The 27,749-nt window shown below is 36.4% G+C and overlaps 1 protein-coding gene and 1 long non-coding RNA gene across 17 annotated transcripts in view; one reads left to right on the forward strand and one right to left on the reverse strand.

The window, feature by feature from the left end:
• Nucleotides 1-27,749, forward strand: part of LOC101710436 (AGBL carboxypeptidase 4) — a 1,386,524-nt gene that overhangs the window by 998,728 nt on the left and 360,047 nt on the right. For all 8 annotated transcript variants that reach the window (XM_087214859.1, XM_021247946.2, XM_021247945.2 and 5 more), the window contains one exon: nucleotides 12,723-12,762. In XM_087214859.1, the coding sequence (XP_087070985.1) occupies nucleotides 12,723-12,762 (40 nt within the window). The remainder of the gene's footprint in view (nucleotides 1-12,722; nucleotides 12,763-27,749) is intronic.
• Nucleotides 1,900-27,749, reverse strand: part of LOC106008108 (uncharacterized) — a 50,846-nt gene continuing 24,996 nt past the window's right edge. For 2 of the 9 annotated variants that reach the window (XR_015452639.1, XR_015452640.1), the window contains 5 exons: nucleotides 26,601-26,676; nucleotides 24,171-24,241; nucleotides 20,680-20,773; nucleotides 9,545-9,700; nucleotides 1,902-7,627 (listed from right to left, as the gene is read on the reverse strand). This is a non-coding gene — a long non-coding RNA (uncharacterized LOC106008108). Of the gene's footprint in view, nucleotides 7,628-9,544; nucleotides 9,701-20,679; nucleotides 20,789-24,170; nucleotides 24,242-26,600; nucleotides 26,677-27,749 lie in introns of all 9 variants that reach the window. The other 7 variants (XR_002390739.2, XR_015452642.1, XR_015452641.1 and 4 more) reach the window with 6 other exon arrangements.

A 27,749-nucleotide genomic window follows, 5' to 3' on the forward strand; every position in this document is an offset into this window, starting at 1 on the left:
ATATACTATATATCTTTAATATGAAAACTAAAAACAAAATAATTAAAATAAATTCATTAATATACTAAAAATAGACAATATAAAAAGATGTAAAATGGGACATCAAAATTTCAAAATGCAAGGAGAAATCATGTGCAAGTGTATGTTTTTTAATTATCTTTCTGTTCCTTTTCCTATCTTTACAATGAAAGTTAAATCTCTACAATTTCAAAATACCTTGGTACAATGAAAAGATATTACTTATAAGCCTCATGATAACCACAAAACGAAAACATAAACACACCAAGAATAATGAAAGCAAGAAATAAAAACATAGTACTAGAAAAAAAATTCATTTACCATAAAGGAAGACTATAAGAGAGGAAGAAATTAAGAAACTATAAAAAATTAGAAAACAAGTAACAAAATGGCAGTAGTAAGACCTTACCTATCGATAATTACCTTAAATGTAAATGAATTAAATTCTTCAGTTAAAAGATATAGAATTACTGAAGGAATAAAAATAGGAAAAAAAAATAAAACAAGACCCAAAGATCCAATGGTATGTGCTGCCTTTAAAGAAAATCACTTCACCTTAAGAATGTGCAGAAACTGATAGGGAAGGATTAGAAAGAGATATTCATGTAAATAAAATCTAAAATAAAGCAGAAATAGCCATACTTTTATCAAATAAAACAGATTTTAAATCAAAAGCAATAACATGAGACAAGAAAAATCATTATATAACAATAAAATGGTCAGTTCAGCAGGAGAAAATGATAATTGTAAAAATATATGGACCTGATATCAGAGCAACTAAGTAAGAAAGGAGGTACTAATACATCTAAAGGTTCCAATACAGTAATAGTAGGGGATTTTAACACTCCACTTTCAGCAGTAAACAGATCATTGAAACAGAAAATCAACAAAGAAGCTACAGACTTAGATTGCACTTTACACCAAATGTACCTAACAGACATCGACAGAACATTCCATCTAACAGATTCAAAATACACACAGTTCTCAAAACCATATGGAACATTCTCCAAGACAGATCACAGATCATAAAACAAGATTTTATACTTTAAAAAAATTAAAATAACACTGAGTATCTTTTCTGACTCCAATGCAAAAAAACTAAAAAATCAACAAGAAAAACTTTGAAACCTACAAGAATACATGGAAATCAAACAACATACTCCTGAACAACTAACAGATCAAGGAAGAAATCAAGAAGGAAATTAAAAATTCTTTTGAAGCAAACACAAATGGAGATACAACATACTAAAATAAAAGCAGTACTGTGAGGGGAGTTTATCCCAATCAACACCTACATCAAAAAAGCAGAGCAAACTAAAATAAACATCCCATCATTGCACCTCAAACAACTATTTAAGAAAAGAACAAATCCAAACTAAGTAAAGAAATAAAAATTAAAGTAGCAACCAATGAAATAGACAAAATAAATATATAAATAAATACAAAAGATCAATGAAACAAAGAGATGGCTTTTCAAAGATATACAACATTGACAAATAAAAGAGAAGACTTAGAATTACTGTGTAACTCAGCAATCCTACCTCTGAGTTTATGTTGACAGGATATTAAGTTAGTGTGTAAAAGAGATATCTATATACATTTTTTTTGTTTATATATATATATATATATACATGTTAATTACAGCATTATTCATGATAATCAAGATACGGGTGTTGGTCAGAGAAGGTGGTCACTGGGAGCATGGCATGGAAGGTTGTATCTCCCTCCCTCCTCCCTTCATCATTTTTCGTTCTTACTGCTATGCCATGAACTGTTTCTCTTCTGCCGTGCTTCACTTCCATGCTGCCCAAACATATCTTGAGTATATCCTTTTGCTTAGTGTGCAGTAACATCATCAATCTATAGAGAGGAATTAAGGAGAAGGAAAATCAGAGCATCCCTAAACCCCTATGGACTATATTAACACTACCTTGATGTGTATTTTCAGTTTATTGAGGTTGATCTTTGAAACCTTAGAGAAGGGCCTCATTATTTAGGGACAGCATATCATTTGATGCCAAATCAGGCCCAAGTGATTTTCAGTGCCAGAAATGATGATAAACTGAGAACAAGAGAAGTAGTTATTCCATGATAGTTTAAAATGCAACCAGGTCTAAAACCTTAATGTCCAACATATAAATGTGAAAAGTCAGCTCTTGTAGAAAATATAATGAATGAATGATATAGTGACAGTTCAAACTGGCCAGATAAGCTTTAAAAAAACAATTAAAATAATAATCATATACTATATACCTATTATATTAAGAAAAATATTTTAAAGTTATAACCATTTATATGACAAAACTTTGTCTTTATTTCACACACTATTCATGGAAATGTAAAATGGAATGATCCTTCTGGAAAGTATTTTGGCAATATGTATCAAGGACAACAAAAAGGTGCATACATTCTGATCCTGTAATTCTACTCCTGAGTATTTATTCTGGAGAAATAATCTAATCCAAATGAAGGAAGAAATTGCATCCAACCAAATATCTATTTTAATGCTATTTATAATGCCAACAATAATAGCCTAAACATCTTCTATTTAAGTAAACTATGTACTTCTGCTAAATGGAACATTAGGAAATCATTAAAAGAATGCATACAAAGGCTATGCAATAATTTTGGAAAACCGCTTATGATATAATGCAACCTAAAATTAACATAATACAAAAAGTAAAGACATCATATTTTTGACATGATTACATCTTTTTTAAAAGTATGTAACTATTATCTACGTATTATAAGAAAATTCTTAGACAAGGACTAGAAAACACCATGGAAGAAATGAAAATAGCTGTTAAGCTATTGAGATGTATGTATTTTTCTTTTATTTTGATATCATTAATATTACTTAATAATATTATATACTAAGGAGCACAGTCTTCATAGTCAGAAGCTCAGTTTAAATCTTAAATCTATCATTTACTGGCTATATTATTTAGGCAATTTACTTAACCTTCCTGAGCTTTGGTTTCCCCATTTCAAAAGTGAAGTTAAATATCTGCATTATGAGAAAGGTATAAGGATAGAATATGTAGACATAAATTAAAATATGTATTGCATAGTAAATGTCCAATGGAAGGATTTTACTTCCTGGTAACTGTTTTCTATAAAAGATTTGCCATTTTACAGTGAGACAGAGAGAGAAAGAGAGAGCGAGAGAGAGAGATCATCAAAGAAGTTAAAAGCACTTTATTTTCCTAGGGAACAAAAATAAGGGTAGTTCAAGAAATGTTAATTCACTCCACTTTCCCAGTTTCTATCTATGAAAAGTACAATAGTACTTTAGAATATTCTGGCTACATTATTAAGAAATCAGAGATTGTTGTTCAATAGCAACAAATTAAAAAGAAAAAAAAGACAGGCATCTCTTCCAGCCTTTACACACACACACACACACACACACACACACACACACCTCAAATCAGACTTCAAGATGTGTCCCTGGAATTCCACGAAAATAACATTTTGCTCTTTTTTGTGGTGAACACATTTGCCTTCCCGATGTAACAAAAGGTATCATTTTGCTTTTAATTATGGGTTGTTATTATGCATTGCTTTTATTTGGCAAAGATGTTTGTTTCAGTAAAATTAATTTAGACAGTTCCATTTTTCAAACAACAATACCTTCTGTCCCAGGCTTACAAAGAACAATTAGATCTGGATTCTTTCCCCACAATCAAGCTGGCAATTTCTCGTGAAAAGTCATGCTCTACAAGTATGGAGTGGAGCTTCCACAAGAACCAGACAAATGCAGAAAATAGACTTTTATGGTCTGGCACTTTTATTTCCTGGAGCATATATAACTCTGACATTGCACAGAGGCATTGCTCTGGCTAGGCAGGAACACAGATTAATGTTACCTCACTTTCAGTGCCAGAGTTTTACTCTGAATGTCATGATATTTTTCACAGGAATCCCACAGTTTGATGCAATTCAGCAAACATGATTGAGGGCCTGCTGTGTGCCAAATACCAGGGTAGGAACCAGAGATACTGATCAGAATCCCTCAGTGTCCTCTCCTGAGTTAGATGAGTCATACAGATAATGGCGACACACATCTATAACATCTGTGCCCAAGGGTCATACCAGGTGCTGAAGGAGCCTTGAGGATGCACTGTGCCCAACCAGGGAGAGCAGAGGTGGCTGTCAGGGAGTCAGAATATGTGAGATATCGTATGAGAAGGAAGGGGAAGAAAAGGCTTTCTAAGCACAGGATCTTGGAATTCAAAATAGAAATACTACCAGTTTATGTACAAATTGCCTGGAGGCATGAGTCAGGTGCTAGACTAACTACTTTACTAGAAAGTGGGTTATTAAACCCTTTTCAAAATATTCCACTGACTTGCTCAGTCACTTAGCCAGTGTGTGGTAGAGACAAGCTCAGAGAGGGTAAATTATTGGCCTATATAGCAAGTAAGTGGCAAAACTGGAGCTACAACACATAGTTTCTGGTTTCCGAGTGGTTTTCATCCATCATTTTGCTCAGTCTTTACCACAGTTGTGTGTAGTTGCCATGAACTGCTTTGTACACTTGCTGAATCTGAAGGAGAATGGAAACAAAAAAAGACTATTGACTACTTATTTGAGTATGGTAGAATCTTTTTTGGGGAGTCAGAACCTCTGAACTCTTCTACCTTAGTAGTAACCTTGATACTCTGAAAAAGTCTAAGGATATTATAAATTTTATGTTTTTCTTTAAAAGCACATGAGTTTTATGTTCTACCCTATACTATGAGAAGTGAAATAGTTTGTCTGGTGTCTGTGAGCTAGGGTTTGCACTCATTGCCTGCTCTTTGCTTCTACCCATGTCCAGACCTGTGGCTTCTTATCTGGTCCCAGTGTTCACACTGCCCCTGCATTTCACCTGTCCCTGTGCTCCTTGATCCTAACCAACTGCATTATGGGAGGCAGGTCTACTGGCTCCAAACAGCCCTACTGCTATGTCACTGCATGAACTGGCTCAAATCCTTTCATTCGATGCCTCAATATACCTTTTCTGTTATAAGGAAAGGAGCTGTGAGTTATAACTTCATACATAAGGATCTAATTTCTTCTGTCTTCTTTTCTTTTCCTCCATACCTTCAATTGTGTTTTGTTATTATTGTTGTTGTATTTCTTTTATTGTAAGTTTCTGCAAATTATTTTTATTAATATCTTATACATTAAACAATCAAATCTGTAAAGAAACAAATAGAATACAGTGTTTGAAGGAGGTACCCTGGTAGTCTTAAGAACTGAATGTCAAGCATAAACAAACTCATTAGCTCTCAGTGCTAGAGGGCAAATAAGACATCATAGCCCATCTACATTGCTTTGCTTCTTTTCTTTCTTAAAAGTTGGCCTCTGTGAAAAGTAAAATAGTTCTAATCTTTCAGAGGCCATTCCAGTTACCCCTCTTTAAAGGAAGCCCTCTTGTTCACTTGTCATTAAAACCACTTTAATAAAAACCTAAAAACATTGGAACACAAATTACCAACTAAATTTCTCTCTCCACCCCACTATATTGTTTTTTTAATAATTTTATTTTTCTGGGGGTATGTGCTTTTCTACAGAACACACTAACCCACATGATTGGCCCTATTTTATTTCCTGAAACTTGGTTCAGAAAATAACAGGTACTTTTTTTTTGTTTTCTAAATATAAGGTTATATTATAACGTAAAAACCAGTTTTTCAAATAACACATGAAACTCATGGAGATTTTGACACCCTTCTTGAAAGCTAAGCTAAGAAATCTATGTAGTTCTATCAAAACTGCAATGGAGATCATTAAATTATCTAAAAATGGAATAAATTGGATTTTTAAGTGGTCAGTCCTGCAGCCAGTGAGGAAGCTAGACTGGATAAGAGAGTTTATAAGCAGTGAGTTTAGAGAGAGATCAACACAGCATGAAATACTTTCGAGGGAGCAGTCTATACTTGGGGATAGAGCAGGGTGGGGGCCTTGATCCTTAGATGCACAGAGGGAGACTATGACTGAGGGACCAGAGAAACTGAGCAGAGAAGAGGAGTTGCTGGAAAGGGAGGAGCCTGAAGCCCGATGCTAAATGTGTGCCTCTGTCCATGCAGTCCTCATTTCTAGAGGTGTTGATCCCCAGGTCCTCTCTATGATGACTTGTTCCTAGAGTGACAGGAGAATGCATGGGAATGACTGGTGTTCTTATTTAAATCATCTCCAGTCTATGTCATGAAAGACTGACATTTGCCCAAAGAGCTATTTTACATGAAACACAAAAAGCAAAACAGAACACATAGTCAGTGACTATTCTCTCCTACTACAGAACCCCACACATGGAACTAGCCCTGAACTCACAGGACACCACATCTCTTCATTCTGGAGGTAATTGGGATCCAGTCGTGACCAAAATGAAAAGTCAATTTTTAACCTTCGCCTCATGATTACCCATATAGATGAGGAAGGCCAGATTCTCTGTGACCCAGTTCCTGGGTCCCCAAGTGAGAAAAAGAGATTTGAGAAAAAATTATGAATGCAGTGCAAGAGTATTATTTGTGTATAATGACAGAGAGATACAAGGGGCTACAACTAAAGACCTCTTCTGGTGACAAATTCAGCAGGACTCTGTCTAGTTCTCACCTTGAGAACATGTAATCACCAAATCTTTATTGAGTTTGGTCAGGTGCTGAACCAGCCCTGAGAGCAGAGAAGACAGTCCAGGCACTCAAAGAGCTGACACAGCCAGTGGAGAAGAGGGAGGAATGAGCAGGCCATGAACATGCTCTGATAAGGCCAAAGACAAGTTCCAGCCCAGTGCTGGCAGGGTGGGAAAGGTCTTACAGAGGACATGGCCTATGAATTGAGAGCCAAATAACAAGAAGAGTTACCTAGGTGAAATGAGTTAAAATGGGGTTGTTATTCCAGGTGGAGAGAACAGCTTATGTGAAGGCCTACCTAGAAATGAAATCAGCAAATGTGGGAGCTGCAAGTGGTTCACCAGAGCCTGAATGGACAGGGGATAGAAGGCAGGAGCCAGATCATGGAAATTGTGTAAGAGTTGCTACTCAGACTTCATCCTATATTAGGAACCCTGATAAGTTCTAAGAAATCACATTCCACATTCTACAAATCTCACTCCAGCTGCAATATGGAAGATAAAGAGACAAGGCTAGGTCCAGATGGTGGGAATTCCAAAGGCTCAGCCCGAGGAAGCAGAGTTGCAGCCCACACTCAGAAATTCTAGTTCTTGACCAGTGTGTTCCCCATTCCCCCTGTTGCTGCCTGTTTAGACTGATTCTTCCTTATTCTCTCTGCATCTCCTTTCTGTTAGACTCTGGAGGTTGATATGTACTTCCATATGCTAATTTAAATAATATGACAGGATAACAACTCAGAGGTTATAGAATCAGGATTCACACTTTTATCCGTTTGAGTTTGGTACTCTTCAAAATGTTTTCAAAACTTCAGTCAGAGGGGCTTCAGAAATAAAAAAAATCCTACAGATTTGATATTCCCTGAAAGAATCCCCAGATTCAGAAGCCTTTATCTCCATCAGTAGGCTATGGTTGCTGGGCTTTTCAAACTGCTTCTTGTGACAAAACCAAGTGGTATCCTACGGGCATCTTGTTAGTTAATGCCACCTTCCCTGAAAAGAAAAAGATTAGAAACAAAATCACTGTGGTAAGATAAAACATATTATGTCAATAAATATATGTAATGTATACTTTTCTATTTCAAAATAAAGACTCAGCCTTGGACAAAAAAAATAACACAATGTTACACAAGATTAAAATGTATTACATTTGTTTTATAAATACAATCTTATCAAGTATACATAGTGAGAAAGACCATGAAAAAGGTACCAAAATATTACTTATTGTTCCCTTGTAGCAGTAGGATTTTATTTTTATGTTTGCTCTGAATTTCCTGGAAATTTAAGAAATGGCAGAAATAACTATGTATTATTTTCATAGTTCCAAATGTTTTAAAGATATATTCTTTAATTTAGGACCACTATATCTTTTGTTGAAAATAATTGAACTCATAAAAGTTCCAAAATTCCAGGATAAGGCTTTTTGTTGTTGTTGTTGTTGTACCAGAGATCAAACTCAGGCCTTTGTGCTTGCAAGGCAGGCCACTGAGATAAATCCCTGGCCCAGGATAAGTTTTTAATTAGTCCTGCTTTCAGTATTTCCACCCTTGGAACAGTCAATGGTGAACAGAGGTGGAGTGACATTGTTCTGACAAGAAAGCACTTGCTGAATCCATGGGGGAATTATGGACAGCTCCTGGGGCAAGAATATTGGTAGACCATTCCTAAGAATCCACTTTGGCAATCTGTGAGTAGCCCTAACTTGGAACTTACTCCTTTTGGCCTTAGGACTTCCAGTTTCTACAACCTTTATAGGATTATGTTCAGCATTCATCACACAGTAGTTCACACAAAAATGGGTGTCTTCTGAATGTCCACTGGCACCACTTTCACCAGAGAAGGCTGGATGTAAGGCTTCATACACAGCCAGCCGTCCACATGTACACTCCTGATTAACCCAACATGGTATACCCATATTCTTCCAGATGTTCATGGGATACCACACAGGCACACTTGGATTCATTTTCCTGTATTTAGCTATGAAATTTCTTTGCCTGATAAGGGATGTCCTCTCCCCAACCCCCAAAATGGACAAGTATACACACACATACACACACACAAACACACATGTACACAGATGATCATACATGTAAAGGCTCTGTCTTTCTTATTCCATAGCTTTTGGTCAGCTAGCGGTTCAACAGCTAGTGAGTCCTGTCTGCCTACCAAACTTCCCACCTGCCTTGTTTACTTTATTTCCTCCAACTAATATTACATATCCTAACTTCCAGGCAGTTAATCAAAAGGCTCAAGTCTCTCACTTTGTAACTAATTTTTTATAATTTGGTAATTCTTTATATCCAACGTGCCTCTATCTATATATGTGATTGTACATTATTGGCCAAATTCCATATGTCATGTGCTCTGTGTTTATAAATGCTGTATAGTTTCCCAATGGCAATCTCAAATAGTGATACTGTACTTGGTAGATTGAGTACTGAAAATTTTCACTTCATTCCTTTTATTTTTGAAAGAGTTTGAAGGAATTATTTGACTATTCTAATTTCTTATCTAAAAATTATTGCAGAGTCATTCTGTAACATATAATAATTTTGTTTTCATTTGCATATAGAACACACAGATTTGACAATTTCAACTCGTGTTGCAGTTAAACCAGTAACCTACACTTATTGCTTTTGCCACTAGGTGGTGCACACATATGTCAGCGAACTGTGGGATAAATGAGCTTGTCTCCCAGGTTAGATTTAATTTAGCAGCACCGGGGCGGTACAGACAGTAAGGAAGGTTAGGATGGTGATCCTGAGGGGAGAAGCAAAGAAAAGAAGCTCTCTCATAGAAGACAAATAGACTGTCCCTGGTTGACAAAATGGCAGGAGCAAAAATGTAAAGGCAAGAAAGGCCCAAAAATGTGGTAGAGAAAAAGTCTTAGAGAGGGAAGAACATGCTTACCTTCTGTGATAATTAATTCCTGCTTACCAGGGTCATTGCAAGGGGAGTAGCAGAATAGTTCAAACATTTGAATAGACGACATCAAACATTCCTTCCAAGCTTTTCTTCTGGGGACTGGAGGCATAGAGATGAAATGACATAGTCCTCAAGTAAGGACTAATGGGAAAGGCAGACAGGAAAATATACAGTTAAAACAGCATGATGCAAAAGATAAGTTTTACAAGATGTACTGGAAAAATAAATTGTGAAATATTCTTTCTACTCTAGGAAGGAAGAAAAAGGAGTTAGATTTGGGAATTTGTATACAGAGAATAAGACTTTGTAGAAGTCTTGAAAGGTCTTGAGTAATGATCTCCAGTAATATGGCAGGCAAAGAACAACATATGCAAAGGCTCAATTAAGCTCAGCATATATCTACTAAGCACTATTATATGCCTTCGCCTGATGTAACTAAAATGAATTATAAATGGTCCAGGCCCTTAAGATGCTCCTCATCATGTGAGAACTTGCACATGCATGAATACAGAGAATCTCAGTGTGATTATGTAGCCTAAAATGTGGGTGTTTTTCATTTTAATTCATCCAGCCTGCAGTGCCCTGATTCCAGGAATTCTCAGAGAACTCTTTACACAAGAAGAGGGAATCCACAAGCACAATACCTGGTTGCATTTGACTGTTAGAGTCACTGACAGTATTTAGCCTCATTTACACATTTTAGATTTGTGAAGATTGAGGCCAGAGATAGTAAGTTAGACAAAGCCACACAGAAGAGCCAGGACACATGTCCAGGTGAGGTGTGTGTGCTGTCAGGTTTACTTCCCATTTTTCTTTACTAGAACCTGGGCACAAAGTTGCTGTTTAGCAACAGTTCTTAATTAGGGATTAGATGTGTTTTAAACAAATAGACTTCCCCCACCAACTATGATCATCACAAAATTAACCTTATGGGAGGAAATACAAGGACACAATGGATTCTCCTCTCATGTATGAGGAAAGTAACATGCCTCACAGGTTGGTTTTGGCAAAGGCAGCTTGAGCCCATTTTCCCACTGATCTGGTTTTCTCTTTTGGAAAGGAGGTCATCTGGCTCAGAATCCCTTCTAGCCAGCACATGTGAATGTGTATTTTATTTCAATATGAGAATTAGTGCTCATTATGTAGATCAGTAACATCTTGCAGTTGCATTGTTTACCTGAAAATGTTGAAAGAATGAGTTAAGGACAGTCAGGAAAAGAGGGATGTGTGATTGAGCAGGTTCTGAAAGGATACAAGAGAAGGCCTGAGAAGGCCCAAGAGAAGTCATAGAAGTAATGGGCATAGTAGAGAGGTATTAAAGAGATTTTGGCTAGGACAGATCACAGTTAAATAAAGAATGAGAATGGCTCAAATACAGAGATTTGAGACCAGGTCCTATAAGAAAAGGAGAAAGGAACTTGGAATATTTAGCCTGGAGAGATAAATGTATTGATTTTCTTTAGACCTACAAACTATTGTCAGGGGCCCATAAGCTAAATTCGGTGATGTCATCAGGAAACAGCACTTCACCCTACTCAAAGTAGAGCTATCTAACCAATAAGACACTGTAATTTCCTATCAGGTAAAGGGGCAAAACAGAAACAGTTCATAAAACCGGTGGGGACGTTGCAGAGTGGATTCATGCGGCAGTGACTGGTCAATGTCAATGACTTCTGAGCTCTAAGTATCCATAATTCTATGAGAGTGGAAGAGATACCTTGCATGGACAGGATCAAGTATTCTACAATAATAATAATAATAACATCAATACTAAATAAATATTTTTACTGGGAATCTATTAAATACAAGGCATCATGGTAAATGATTTATGTTCATTGTAATATTTTGGACTTTAGAATCAGGATTAAAGTTGATTGAGTTCTAATTCTGACCCTTCCATTTAATGAAAATGTGGTCTTGGGTAAATAATTCCTTCTCTCTGAATGTCATGTTATTCCTCTTTACAATACTCACCCTGTAGGATTACCAAGAATACAAAAAGAAATGATACATTAAAGTATCTAGTACTGTGCCTAGCTCCTAGTAGGTACACAAAATATATTGCTGCATTCCCCTTTCTGCTTAACCCAAAGTTTAGGAAACCATTCTTGGAGACAGGCAAGATAAAGAAGAAAATGCAGGTGATTTAAAATGTGGCAAGACATCCACTGGATGAAACGTCAGCCAATCAAAAGCACGAGCAATTTAAAGCCTCTACACTGGTTTCCAAAGTAGAGTTTGGACACTTTTAAGAAAATAAAATACATGTCAGTACTATTTATGGAAAATCACACTTAGAAAAGAGCAAGAGGCCAATAGAAGACTGGGGCTTGTAGTCTTTAAGGGAGCTGTTCACTGCTACCCAATAGGACCCTCTTATACCCACTTCTCTGAACTTAGGTTCCATGATATTCAGTGAAGCACAGAACTTTCCAATAGGTATGCTGTGAAAGGAGACAGACCTTCTGAGATACTGATCATCTCATTCCTTGAGATTACCAAGACCAGTTTTCTAAAAACACAAGCAGCCTTATCTATGTAGCGTAGTGTGCTTGAAAAATATTTTGTATGAATGTTGTGTGGTACAAAAAGATAAGTATTCAGGGAAGGAACAATTGTATCATCAGTAATTGAAATTGTCATAGCATTATTGAGCAGGCTAAAGAAATAAACCAGCTCAGATGTATCTCGGTTAGAAGGGAACTGCTGAAGGGTGACACAGGTACTGGACAAATGCGGGTTGCCAGTATATCAGACACTCAACCAATGCAATCTATTGCATCCAAGAAATCCAAGGTCGTCTGGTACAGAGGGATAGGAATAAGCCTGCAGTTAAAGGACTGAAAAGAAGCTTTCTATGTGGCCCTAGGTAAGCCACATTCCTCTCAGCGCTTCATTTTTCATATGTGTAGTGTAGGTTTAGCTGGAAGCTCTCTAAAGCCCTCTTAGCTGTGACTATCTGTACTTCCAAGGACAAGGAAAAAGGCTATCTATACTCTTTTTTTTTCTTCTAGGATACAAGGCCTCTCTGCAGAATCGTGAATGAGCACCATATTCTATAAAATTTACCCTGCTCTGATTTTGCATGTTTGCCCTGACCTACTAAGCCACAAGTTTGGCTCTGGCTGAAATCAGTGCTCTTACAATGTATTTTCTTTTGCAGCAACAACGGCAGCTTGACCTCCTGACAATAACCAGCCCTGGTGAGTAGGATGTTCTGCTTTTGCCTTTCTGTTTTCTGAGTGATGCCTTCTTGCCTGTACAAATGCAATCCCTGCTCTCCTTCTTTGCCTTCCTGAATGAACAGCAGAATTTTTGCACCATGAATAACCCTTCTCCCTGGCCTCTGCCCCTCTTAACTCTACTGATGTTCTCATATTAACTCTCTTAACTCTGCCCCTCTTAACTCTACTGATGCTCATATTCTGGATATTGCTCTAACTTCTTCCCAAATCACTCACTGGACTCAAATGTTAAGGAAATGTCCAGATCTCCTGTGGAACAAGTTTTAAAATCACATACCAAGAGGAAGCTGCATGGAAACCACCATGAAATGAAGGGAGGATGGTTCATGCAGTAGGGCCAGACTGAGAAAATGCCTACTGTGGTTGGCTATACTGAGGGTCAAGATGACTTTCATCTCTCACCTGTAGGGGAAGATCAGGTCCCTCAACAAAGCTCTGGCCATGGGATTACACCCTGAACATGTATAGTTTTATCAGAGAAGTATTTTTTTGTAGTTTCAGAACCTGAGACAAAATTGGACAATAGATAGTAATTCTCTCTAGGACCAAGGAGATGATGATGTCAGCAGGGTTAGCATTTGCAAGTGTGTGTGGTGGTTCATCTTCATCCATGAATGATAGTCAAAATATTTAACAGTCCTGGTGACTACCTGCTGTGCTAGAATTAACACTTTGGTTACTGGACCTTGTGGAGATGATCCCCTGATGGAGGAGCCAGTGTGGCAGTGTGATCATATGGTAAGTAGGGTTCAAGTAGAGAAAATGGGCTTGAAGAATGGCTAATTACAAATAAATATTGAAATGTTTCAATATCTTAGTAGTCAGTTTGGCTGAACTATGTCAGCCCTGTCTTCCATAAAGGCTTCCATGCTATTATCCAGGGACTTCTAGTTAGCTCACTTTTAAAGAGGTTAAGAAATTGCTCTCTTCAGAAACTATCCTAGAATAAAGGTTAGTTCTCTGGGTTATGTAACTGAGGTACAGGACAGAGACTGCAAAAGGTGGACCCATTCAGTTCAGTTAGTCTTACTATATTTCAACCTGAAAGTTCTTTAAACTTGAGACTAGAAAATAAATGTTGAAATTGTTTGAAAAATGTTTATTCTATCCCATACAATGAGCTCTGTTTGACGTATATATGATTAACATTTATGGAAATTGCAGATCGTGGGCTGACATACTGGAGTGGCTCACTCCTGTGACCTACCATTTCTTTCTACCTTTTCAATCTCATGCTCGAGGAGCTATGCATTTGTGACTTAAGAAATTCTTCTCAACTTGGATATAATACTCTCCCATATAGTACATTTTAAATTTGTCAAGTTTTGTGTCATATGTAGGTCTCTATGTTGTAGCATTTAGGATCAATATTCATGTCTGATATGAGCTAGAGATTTAATTATTTTAATTACTTATAGATAATCAATTGTCTTAGCACTGTCCAACAATTATTCCATCCTTTTTCCTACCCATCAGCAATTACATTTCTGTGACATCAGTTTTGCTAAATACATACTATGTTTCTGAGCTCTCTATATTTTCCATTGACCTATTATCGTCAACTCCACACTATTTATTTATAATAAATCCAAATTTTAATAATATTTATAATTGAGATGAAGATGCTGTAGCTATCCTCCTTTCTTTTTTATATTTATCTTTTGAAAGTGGGAATTATATATTTTACAGTTATATTTCTTAGATGCAATGTGATAATCTCTAAATTATGACAAGTGAATTTAACCTATTATAATTATAGTAACGGATATTTTCAGGTGGATTTCTACCACCACATTTATACTTTCTGTTTATTACTCATTTTCTTTTTTTCTTTTCCCTGCCTTATTTTTTAGTGCTGCATATTACCTGCTTTTTCTTCACCCTCTGTAGATTTGGATGCCATATATTTTATTTCTAATCTTAACCCTTTAAATATATGCTTAACATTACCTTTTCTTACAAAGTATACAGTTATTCAGAACTTTTACCATTCATCCAACCAAAGAAGAGCCTTAACACATTTTCATCACTTATTGAACTCTTCCCTATCACCACTTATTCTTGTATAGACTTTTAAGTTCAACCTTTTGAAAAGAGTGAAAAATAATACATTATTATTACAATTATTAGCAAATGGACTTTTCCCACACAGTGTATGATTGTTGATGTTCTCTAGCTTATTGTATCTCAAGCCTGTCCTACCAGTATGCATCCTTTAGTATCTAGCTTAGTGAGAGTCCATGGGTAGTGCTCTTACCCTGTATATGTTCTTATTTGGCTTCTCTCTGGAATGATTTGTCTAGGTATAAATTCTAATTTCAAGAGAGCTTTCCTTTGCACTTTAAGGATTTTGTTCACTGTCTTCTCATACCTGTAGTAGCTGATGAGAAGTCTGACATTTCATAAATTGTTGTAGGGAAACTATTTTTTCTTGGTAGGTTTCAAGATTTTCTTTTAATCTTAAAGGTTTTCCTTTTAAATGTGTCTATGAATTTATTTTTATTTATCCTATTTAGTACTCTGAGTATGCTTTCAACTGAAAATAATCTATGTCTTTATTTAATTATGGAGATTTGGGGCAAATTATCTCTTCAAATATCACCCCCACACACACACACGCCTCCACCGTGTTCCTTTGGTTCTCTTCTTTAAGAATTCCTATTAGAGAAAGGCTGAATCCTATCAAGTGGCTTTCCATTTTTATCATTTGTGTCTTGCTGCACTGATTCTGAGTTTCTCCCAAGTAACTTGCATGTATAAATTCACTTTTCAACCATGTCTTTTCTAGTTTTTTTTCTTTTTCAATACCTCAATAACTATATTTTCATTTCCAAGATTTCTAATTTTGTTCATACCCACCTGTTCTTATTTTATTTCTGCCTATTCTGTTTCATAATTTCTAGTTCTGTTTTAATGTCTTCATTTGTTTCTTCGAACATCTTCAATATGCTTATTTTGAAATCTTTGTTCCATAAAATAAGTTTCATCTGGAGAGAATTCAAGTTCCAATTGTTGATTTTGCTAAGTATCATTTTTAGCTTTCAATTTCTTCATGTGTTTTAAAGTTTTAATTTATAGGATCACTCTGAGAAGGAATTTTTCTGATTTTCTTTCTCTTCACCCCTTCCTTCAAACTCCTACTTTGTTTACATATCCCTTTGTGATTTTTTTTTTTTTGGTGGTTGTTGTTTTTGCAGTTGTACCTACCCGGTGAATCTTGAGACTATAACAGATCCAAAGACAAAAATTTCAGGATGACTTAACATTGTTTCTGGTTCCTGAATTTATATTTCTCATCTTCCTGGCCTATAATGCATAAGTGTTCTCTCCTGAAAGTTATGCAACAACCTTTTTCTAGGCTTTTTCTATGGCAGGGATCCCAACCCAAAGTCTTTGTTCCAAACAGAAACTTGTCTCTGATCTTCTCCTCAAGAACATCTTTGGTCTCTTTTCTTGCATAGAAGGCAAACCTCCCACTGCTACTGCTGGCTTCTACATCTAGATTTCAACAATTCACTAGCCTCACAACCACTTACTCTTTTGTACTGTTGACCACTTCAGCATTGTGGAAATATGTTTCTCACAATGAAGCCCAACTGTACATTTTTATCTCCTTTTCATATATTATCAAAAATTACTAGTAGAGGAGAGTAAGTGGATCTATTGAAGCATGAACTTATCTTGTCATTTGACCCAGAAGCCCAACTATAGTTTGTTCTTTACTTTTTAGAAAGTTTATTCACTTATAACCTCCTCAGCAGAAGAAAGGCAGAGTAAGGAAGTATTCTTTTCCTGTCCAAGTAAAACTTTTACCACTAGACTGAGGAGGGAGACTTTTTATGCATGTGCATACACAAGTTATATAGATAATTTTTAAATGAAGTTATAATGATATTATATAAGCTATTTTTATTTAAATATAGTATAAACACCTGCCAATGTTATTAATATTTTCTAAGAGAGAATTTTATATAGCTTAAAAGCATCCTATTATACTTTTAAGTCCCCTATTGTTCTATATTGTCTCCAGTTATTTTTGTTTTGGTTTGGTTTTTTGGTACCGGTAATTGAACTTGGGACCTTGCACTTGCAAGGCAAGCAGCAGAAACACTGAGCTAAATCCCCAGCCCTCCAATTATTTATATATAACACCACAACAAACACTTTTGCATAAAGATTGTTGTGTGCACCTGTAATTGTTTCTTTAGGAAAAATTTCTAGAAATAGAATTACTGAAGTAAAAGAATATATCACTCAATAGGCATGACACTGAAGTAACAACATCAAAATTACAGAAGTTTAAAATAAAGGTACATTTTCTGTAATGACTGCAGTCAGCTGTGCTCTACACTGTCTTTACTTTGATGCCCAGGCTGGCCAACCATCCCCTAATTGGAACATTGCCAGGTGTCTTAATTTGGGTTCCTGAAGAAGATTTTACTGCAAGTGATGTATTTGGGAGGTGATCCCAGAGACATCGGTAAGAGAGTAGGGAAGAGAGACAGGAGAAGGAAAAAAGCCAATAAAGATTTATTATCAAACAAGAGGGCACACAGAAGCCTCTGCTATCACAGAGAGCAACTCTGCTTAATCTCAGTGAAGAACCGTTGAAGTCAGTGTAGAAAATAAGCCTCAAACTTATGCTTTTGAATGCTAAAGAAATAGGAGTGAGGGTAGAGATGTTAATTCTCTGACATTTCCAGTTTGCCCCATGTGTGGAATGGTAGGTTCTAATGGTCAGAGGAAGCCCTCAGGATGAATTTGCAGGTATTAACAATTAGAAGTTATTTAACATGTGCAGAAATAATAGGTCCCAGGGGAATCGATGGGATTACAAGGAGGCACTGATAGCACTTGCCATGTTGATCATCATGGCAGGGAGAAAAGGGAAAGATGATGAGCTATGCATCTGCTCTTAAAAACTCTTAGAAGTGCTTGCTTCTGTCCAGATCTTCTTGATCAAAGCATGTTGCATGGCCACCTCTAAATTCAATAGGTTAGAAAGGTATAATTTTTTTCACATGGAAGGGACACTGCAGGAAGAACAACTAGAATATTTGGCAATGACCAATATACTTTATCACTCATCTAGAAAGATTTGAATATTTTCACCATCAAATTAAAAGTGATGGTCATAACTATCTTAAAATAAATCTTTTAGGGGGTGGTTGCAGTGATTTTTTAAAAAATGTTATTAGTATGTGCTAGTATTACATGATGATAGAGTTTGTTTTGGAAAGTTAGTGCATTTATTTGACATACCTAATCAACTTTAATCCCATTAGCCCCTTTCTCTTGTCTCCTCAATCCCATTTACCCTCTTCTGTGTCTCTAGAAGTCTACATTCTGGTTTCCTGTCCACTTTCCTTTATTTTAATTCTTTATTTTTTCATTTATTCATTTTTAGGTTTCTCATATAAGAGAAATCATGCAATAATATTTGAGTTTCTGATTCTGGCTCATTTCACTTAACATGATGGCTTCTAGTTCTATCCATTTTCCTGCAAATGACATGATTTTATTTTTCTTTATAGCTGAGTAGTATTCCATTTTGTATATATACCACATTTTCTTTATCCATCCATCTGTTCACAGACATCTATGCTGCTTCCACAGCTTAGCTATTGTGAATTGCACTGCTGTAAACATGAGTGTGCATGTATCATTGTAGTATGCTATCCTTAATTCTTTCAGGAAAATGCTCGAGTGGTTTATCTGCATCAAATGATATTTCCATGTTTAGTCTTTTGAGGAATGTCCATGCTGATTTGCACAGTGGTTGTATCAGTTTACATTCCCACCACCAACGTAGTAAAGTTCCTCTTTCCCTGCATCCTCACCAGCATGCGTTGTTTTTTGTACTTTTGATGATGGCTATTATGACTGGAGTGAAATATAACCTCAATGTAGTTTTAATTTGCATTTCTCTGATGGCTAGAGATGTTAAACATTCTCACATACTTTTTATAATCAAAACTGTACTGAGCTGAATTACCTGTCATAAAAATCAGCCTTCAAAGTTTGCAATTTAGTGAGTTTCAGTATATTTATACAGATGTGCAACCATCACCACTATCCAGATCCACAGCATCATCGTCATCCCAAATAAAAACTCCATATCAAGTGGCGATCATTACTCATTTCTCTTTTCTCCCAGCACAAGGCAACCACTAATCTACTTGCTGTTTCTCTGGATTTACCTATTATGGACACTATAAAAATGGAATCATGACATATATTAAGATTACAAGTTTCACCCATTTTGTAGCTTATATCAATATTTAATTATTTTTTATTACTGAATAATATTCCATTGGGTGGGTATAGTCCATTGGGGTTGATAGACATTGGAGTTGTTTGCATTTTGGACTGTTATGAGTAATCTGTTATGAACATTTTGTACAAGTTTTTTGTGTGGACATATGTTTTTAGTTCTCTTGGCTATATACCAAGGAATGGAATTGCTGATCATATGGTAAACTTTAGGATAAACATTTTGAGAAACTGCCAAACTGTTTTATAAAATAATCATAGCATTTTACATTTCCACTAGAATATAGGAAAGTTGTAATTTCTCTACATCCTCTGACACTTGTCATTGCCTGTCTTTGTGAATATAGCCATCCTAATGGGTGTAAAATAGTATCTTATCATTTCTATTTGCCTCTTCTTAGTGTCCAGTAATGCTGACTATATTTTCACGTGTTTATGAACCACTTGTATATCTTTTGTGGAGATACATCTACTCAAATTATTTACCCTTACTTATTTTTACTTGGGTTGTATTTGTCTTTTTATTATTGAATTGAGAGAGACAGGGGAGGGAGAAAAGGAGAGAGAGAGAGAGAGAGAGAGAGAATTCTGAATGGAATGTTATCACATCTACAATTTGCAACTCATTTTTCACTTTCTTTGGATTATCTTTTCACTTTCTTGATATATTTGAAGCAAAAAAGATTTTAGTTTTGATGAAGTCAATTTTATCCAGTTTTCTTTTTATTGCTTATACTTTTGTGTCATATCTAAAAAATCATTGCCTAATCCAAGGTCAAAAAGATGTACTCTTATGTTTTTCTCTTAGTATTTTATAGTTTTAGCTCTTACATTTAGGGGTTTGGTCCATTTGGAGTTAATATTTTTATATCATGTGAAATGGGTGTCCAGATTCACTCTTTTGCATGTGGAGACCAGTTTTCCCAGCACCATTTGTTGAAAGGACTATTGTTTCCTTACTGAATTTTCTTGCATACTTGTCAAATGGTCATAGTTCTTTGATGGTACAGACTAAAAAGATGGTGTTGGGAAATATCTACACAGAGGCAGAGCTGTGCCCTTTGTGTGTATTTTTCACACAGTTCTCACTGTACCATAAGGCAGATATCCTTTCCTGTTATGCAGATATGCCAACCAAGCTGCCATGAGATTAGATTGATCATCCACATGAACACAGTTAAAAAATGACTGAGTCAGGATTCAAATTCAGATCTGTCTGATTCGAAATCCTTTACCTGTTCTACTACTAGATACATGTAATTAGCCCTTGGATTATTTTTAGTCAAACAGAACTCCATCTGACCCACTTTGCTAGGGAAAAGACAGTCACTGGAGCTTTTCCATTCAGTAATAATGGAAGAAATAATTGATTTTCTAAGATATCACAGCAACCTCCCAGAAAAGAATCACAGCTAAATTTGTTACTGGTTGCAAATATCCACAAAGTTTGTTATCCCTTCTTATACTTGTTAAAACAATACTTATGTTAAATGGTGATGGGCTGAACTTGCTGGCTATTATTTGACAATTTGGAGCTTTGTGTGCAATTAAATTTCCTTTGGAGACTAAAGGAACAAGAAAGGCAGAACTAGTCACTCTTACCTGCCATGCAGCCATTTTCAGAGCCAACACAAGACCTGTGGAGCCAGTCTGGAAACATAGTAGATATTTATGGAGGAGATGGTTCAAAAAATGCCTACAAAAAGAATGCCTACACATCATTAAAAACACCTTTAAAAACATCTTTAGAGAAGAAAAATCAATTATGTCTAATCCTACAGCCTTAGCACAATGCAAAACCTAATTTTATTTATGCATTTTCCTTTTCAATTCTTGTCTATATGCAGAAACATTTACATAATTGCAATCACAGTATACATCTTTTTATACATCTTATGCACATCTTTTTTCACTTAACATTATTTCATAAACAACCTCCACATTGGTATGTAGTTTACACACTTACCATCTTTTTATAATTACTTTCTCTATTAAAAGATTGTACATACCCACAGTGCAAATTTTAAGAAACAGAAAAGTTATAAAGATGAAAACATCAATTATCTTCCAGAGGCAACAACTACTTAATATTTTAATGTATTTACTTCTTTGCCCTTTTTCTGTGCATGTATAATTTTATTTTACATAGTTGTGATCATATGTAATACATTTTATCCTGAATTTTCACTTAATATTAAAACAAATATTTCCCATGCCAATTATGTTGGGTGCTTAATTTGATTCTCAATCATATAAATAATTTTTCAATACATGAATGTGCTTTTGTTTACATTTTACGTTATTGCCCTCACTTAGATTTCTATGAATGGAATTACTAGATCTGTGAAGATTTTATAGCATTTCAAAGGTATATTTATCCTTAAAGGCATTAGTATCTTCCATCTTTTATCTGCAGCCTGATTTTTTTTTAAATACACTATTGCGCATTGTGCTACTTCCAGGTATTTTACTTTTATAAGTAACTCTGCCAGAAAATTACTTGTGAAAAAGGTGTTTTATTTATTTGGTATAAGTTTTTATGTTAGTAATTTTATTTTATTTTATTTTTTTGGTACTGGGGATCAAACCCAGAACCTTCCGTTTGCAAGGCAGGCGGCAGAACCACTGAGCTAAATCCCCAGCCTTATGTTAGTAATTTTAGAAATGGAATTATTTGGTCAGAGGGCATTAATATATTTAAAGAATTATTAAAGCTTATCACCAACTCATTTTTCAAAAAGTTTGTGTCAATTAATACTCTTGTCTCCATTCCCCAATCACCATCTATCATGTCAACAATGAAAAACATCAGCATTGAGTGTTACTCAGAAGATTTATTAAATTTGAGTAACAAACTCCAGTATCTGAAAAATATATAAAGGCAAGGAGAAGTATGCTTGTTCTTGTGGTCCCTGGGATAGGGTAAAATGAGTCATGTGTTCCCTGAATATGTGTTTTAGGGAATCTATGTAGGGTGCCATATCCCGGGGCTCAGCTGAGGGGACTGAGAGAAGGGTTCAGGGGTCCTATTTAGAAACATCATGTGGATAGGCTGATCTCTAGGAAGCTGTGGTCCCCAAAACCACCTCAGCTGATCAGCATGAGGAGAGTCAAGTCAGGACAGAGCTGGCAAAACCTTGGGTATTAGGCTGAATATATGTCCTACACCTAAAAACACTGCAATTGAAGTCACATGGGCTAAAATTAAGGCACCAGGACTATGTAAATGGAATTCTTCAATCTCAACCTAAATTAGCTTAAGCTAAAATACACAGTTCCTTGGCTCACGTAATGAATAATGAAGAAATAAAGCTGACATTTTATGCATCTTGATATAGGGCTCAGCGGACATGGTCTGTTTTTCATCTTCTCTTAACTTGTTTAGAGTCAAATCCATTCCCAGGTCACATGTGGTCTCACAATGACTGTAGCAGCTGCAAACTTTATATTCTCCCAAATTTTAGGCCAGTACAAAAAAGCAAGAGGAACTTATTCAAAAGTTTCAGCACAGTATCTATGCCTTCTTGTTTTGTGATTGAGTCATTATGAACCCATCTTTTTTTTTTTTTTTTTTTTTTTTTGTACTGGGGATCAAACTCAGGACCTTGCACTTGCAAGGCAGGCGGCTGCACCACTGAGCTAAATCCCAGGGCCAAGAACTCATCTTTGAATATCTATGTTCAGGAAAATCTATTTTTCTGATTGGGTGAAAGTTGGGTTACAAAAACCACTCAATGAAACTGTGGGATAATTTGAGGCTTGGTATTACTGGGGAATGGCCCAAGATCATATGAAATTTTGTAATAATGATCTATCTTGATCACCAAGCTAATCTAACTGTGTGAATCATAAGCTCTGAGAACAGAACACACACAGATCTCTTCTGCTATACCTTTTCTATCTAAAAGGCTGAGTACATCAGGAGCCCCATGACCAGAATCTTGGGGCAGTGACAGGACTTATCATCAGGTGGAAGTAATATGATATTCTAGACCCCAAAGAGGGCTTTTCTGGTTAGATCCAGATCTGTAGCAGCAGCAAAGAATATTGAAAGCAAGCACTAGGCCATGGGATAGCAGACCAGAGACCAGAAACTGTGCTAACTAGATAGGGAGCAGGATGACTTAGCTGGGGTTCAAGAGAAGATAGTGAAAGTTCTGGAGCCAGGCAGATCTGGGTTCCAGTCTTGGTTCTACTATTTCTTGGCCCGATGTCCTTAAGAAAGTCATTTAACTACTTTAGCGCTTAGTTTTCCATCAAGTATAGATGGTAGCATTTATTTCATGGGGATGAAATGAAGATTAAGTAGACAAACATTATGATATAGCCCCTAGTATATTATTATTAGCATGAAGACATCATTCACATTAGAGAACGGAACAAAAGCAAAGTCAATAACAGTAGCTTAGCTTTTACAATGGAGTTTGAGAAAAAGATGAGAGCTTATCTGGCCTTAGCTGGCAGGACATTGGTTCTGATTGATTCAGAGGCTGAAGGTCTAAATCCCCAGGCTGAAGATCTATAGCAGGGTAAGTCTACACTATGGGGCATCAGGGTATACATTTTGTAGACTGGTGTTTTGTACCATGCCTAAAGCAGTGCAGTTACAGTCACTGAAGCTCAGCCATGCAGTACAGTGGACTCTTGACTTACAAACTCAATTCATTTGCAAGGGCTGGTTGTAACTCAAGTTGGTAAGTTGAAGGCTTAGGCTCCTCTACATAGCTTTCAAAGTTGCTCTCCTGTACAAAGCCTGATCTAGTGTCCTTAGAGAGACATTGGCCCAGGATTTCTCAGTGAACCCCACACAGGAAAGGATGTTATAATCTTCCTTCTGGAACTTGTTAAGGGTTAAATCTGTATCTAAGGGCATCTGGAAGCACAAGCAGCCAGCATTTGGGTCATAACTCAAGACTAAAAATCTGATCATAACCCAAGTTGTTTGTATGTCAAGCCAGTCATAACTCAAGGGTCTATTGTAGACAGATGTCATAAAAATTGGAAGGTAAAAGAAAAACATAAATGTTGTAATTGTAATTGACTTGTACTAATTATTACTTAATACATATTATTATTATGGGTTTAAATCCTACCTTTTTCACATGTAGTTTCAATTTGTGAAAGCCTATTATTCACTTTTCAGTACTTTACTTCCATTTACCACCTGTAAAAAGAAAGATAATAGCAATACTTAGAGTTTTGTGAAAATGAACTATGATGTATGTAAAGAGGCTAGCATCTTAAAGTGTATGACACCTAGTAGATTTGACATAAACAGTTAGTATTGTGTCTGTATTGCTACATTACAAATTACTCCAGACCTCAGAAATTTCAAACAACAATAAAGATTTATTATCCCACATAATTCTTGGAGCTCAAGAATATGGTACCAGCTTAGCTGGATGGTTTTGGTTCAGGGTCTCTCATGAAGTTATAGTTAAGATGTCAGCTAAGACTATAGTTCTTTGAAGGGCTGAGTGCAGCTAGAAAATCATCTTTCAAAATGACTCATTCATATGGGATGACAAGTTAGGGTCAGTTTTTGTAGAATGCCTTGATTCCTTGCTACATAGACTTCTCTATAAAGTTGCTTTTGAGCAAAACTGTGGTAGCTGTCCTCCTTTAGAATGACTAATCCAAGGAAAAACAGAATAGAAGCTGGAAGGTTCTTTTATGATCTAGACTGAAAAGTCATAGTCTATCATTCTTGTAATAGCCTATTAGTTATATAAACCAACCTAGCCTATTAGTTATATAAGCCAATCTTATTTTCTTTTTATTTATTTATTTATTTATTTATTTATTTATTTATTTGTACCTGGGATCGAACTTTGCACCTTGCGCTTGCAGGGCAGGCACCAGAACCACTGAGCTAAATCCCCGGACCTAGCCAACATTATTTTCCATGGGAGGAAAGAGTAAATTCCAGGATATGAATACTAGGAAGTAGGGATAATCCAAGGAACCTTCATCATCAGGTGGATACTCACTTGGCTACCACTTTCCTTTTCTCATTCTTCCAAGGTTCCTCTCCCTATTCCCAAGATACGTAAGTAAAAGCCTAGCATTTGGAGATTGGCATAAAATTCAAAAAAAGATTTTGAAAATGTCCAGGTCCTATTGCTTCCATAAATAAATAGCAAAATTTCCCCATCTCTATCTTTCTATCCTAACATAGACCTAAAACTGTAGGGGCCTTTGCATTGGTCACAAATCAGAAATATTTTTGATCCACTAGACTAAGAAAAATAAGATTCTCTCATTTAAGAAAAGAAGGTTGTGCTCCAGTTTCTAGTTCCCAGTTTATGTCATAGCCCTGTGCATATATGGCAAATGATGTGGGGCTTCTACTGAGTTGAGCCAAGGTGTAATCCAAGTACATGTACTTGAAATTCCAAGAGACTAAGGACCCAGAGGCAAATCATAAAGAAAGTGTAGAAAACATCACCAGAAAAAGTGATGAGGATAAGCTAGAGTAAGGAATTTGGTCTCCATAAGATTTAATGACCCACCATTACCAGTGCTTACTCAGTACTCTTAGGAACAGAAGAATGAAGAGTCTCTAACCAAAACAAAATCCTGGAATTCAGTTGAAGTTTGAAGCAAGGTAGACCAAGCTTCAATTCCCATCCCTACCTTTTACTCTTCTGCATTATTTTGACAAAATACTTAACCTCAAAAAGTTATAGATCTTTCATCCTTAAAATGGGATTAGTGATACTGACCTCATAGATTTGCTGTGAGTATTAGATAAGATAAACTATGTATCTGGCCCCTATCAGAACCTTGGAAATGATGTTGTTATCAGAAGTCCTTCCTTGAGGATGGTTACCACTATTTGTTATTTTTTTTTTCCTCACTAAGAGATCCTGAGCCTAGTTCATTCTCTGAAATCCCAGTAGGGTCTGTGTTTGGCACTTGCAGTGTGATTTTTTTCCAGTTTATTGCTGAATCATTGTCTTATGAACCTGATACACTTCTCTCTAGAACAACAACAACAAAACAAAAACCACGAGGAGGATCAGCCCAGCTGAGATCTATTCTTGGAAAGTTTGCCTTCTGAAAAAGATTATACAAAAGACTAGCTTGTTAAAAAAAAGAGTTTTTAAGTGCATTGATCATTACTACCCACTGAGCTTAAAAATCCAGTGATGAGTTCCCTGTAAAGTCCTCCTTTGTTCCCGAATTACTTGTAACAAATTTTTCCTGAATTACTTGTAACAAATTACTGGGGTTGTGGGGAGTTTACGTTGTTTGGGTCTAATGAGTACCCCGAAGCCCAGACAGAAGCCGCTGGGAAAGTGTTCTAATTATGGGCGGGGTTTACGAAATCAAAGGACAAAAATACAAATTTTTGAAAGAATTATGTAGTGATTGAACCACAAAAGACAATGCATTATGATTACTGGTCAAGAAGCACCAGATGAGTAGTGGGGAACAGAGAAGGTCAGAGAGAGTAGAAAGTAAAAACAAACATAGGTAAGGTAGCGAGAGCTGTGCTACCCACAGGATTGAAAACATACGCTAATGTGTAAGTCGTCCAAAACGAGCTGCAGCATTCATCTTCCTGACCAGCAGACTTTCCCACAATATCAGCTTCTGATGAATTAGAAACAGAGAAACACCATAGCGGAATTCAGGAAACATCAGCCAACCTAGACATCCAAATTTTAATGCACTGCTAACACATGCTTGCTCCAATGCTTCAGACTTAGCTGCCCCCCCCCCGCCCCCCATGACAAAGGCCAGTTCTTGCAAGGCTTCCCACATAGTAGGAGCTTAAAAATAAACTTATTATTAAGAAGGCCATTTTCCTCCCAGCTATCACTGGAGGAAGTCTTGCAAGGGGTGACCCATTGCACCGGTCTGAAGTCTGAAGTACTGCTCCTCCCGCCTTCTTCATTACTCTCCCACATCTAGCTGTTCTAGGCGGGCTCAGCCTTTGCAGAAGCTAGGGATCTCCTCCCAGCCCACCTGGAGCCTAAGTGGTGTTTGGTAAAGTTTAAACAACCTCATGTAGGGTGTTTAAAAAGCAATCTCCATTTCTTTTGAATAAGGAGAAGAAAGAAAAAAGGCACTGCCACCTTTCCTCTATTTGCTCATTAGGATTCTGGGTTACAACAGTGCTGCCTGGCCGCTCTAATTGGATCCGTGCACACACAGGTCTGCGCGGCTCCATTGAATGCTGACATTTCTAACTAACTGACCTTTTCAGGACTACTGATACTCCCATAATGAGTGTGCAGTGGCATTGTGTGGACACAATACGGCAGACTTCACAGTGCCCAAAGAATGCAGGATTGAAAACTATTCAGAATTCCCAATCTCGAGTTAGCAAAATGAGAAAATTGGGTCCCAACATTCATCAACATGTTATTGTGCAGATATCGATTTCAATGCCCTTTCATTTCTTTCAAAAAAAGTTGTATTATAGAGGTCTAAATTAACTTTTGTTCTGTTATTTTTTCCCTGTACCTATAAAAAGGTCAAATGCGTTCATAAGGCTGAGATAGATCTGCTGGATATAAGAACTGAGATAGCAATCAACCTTCAAATAACCTTTAAGGAGACATCAACTCTTCCATAAACAGTAATTGATGTACTCATTAAGGCCATGAAATTTTTCAGGAATCACCTAAAGGAGAATAGTTATAGAGCCAGTGGCAAAAATA

Source organism: Heterocephalus glaber, unplaced genomic scaffold (assembly GCF_053883595.1).
Source record: "Heterocephalus glaber isolate CG9 unplaced genomic scaffold, H.glaber_assembly_v1.0 deba00001451, whole genome shotgun sequence".
NCBI classification, from domain to species: domain Eukaryota; kingdom Metazoa; phylum Chordata; class Mammalia; order Rodentia; family Bathyergidae; genus Heterocephalus; species Heterocephalus glaber.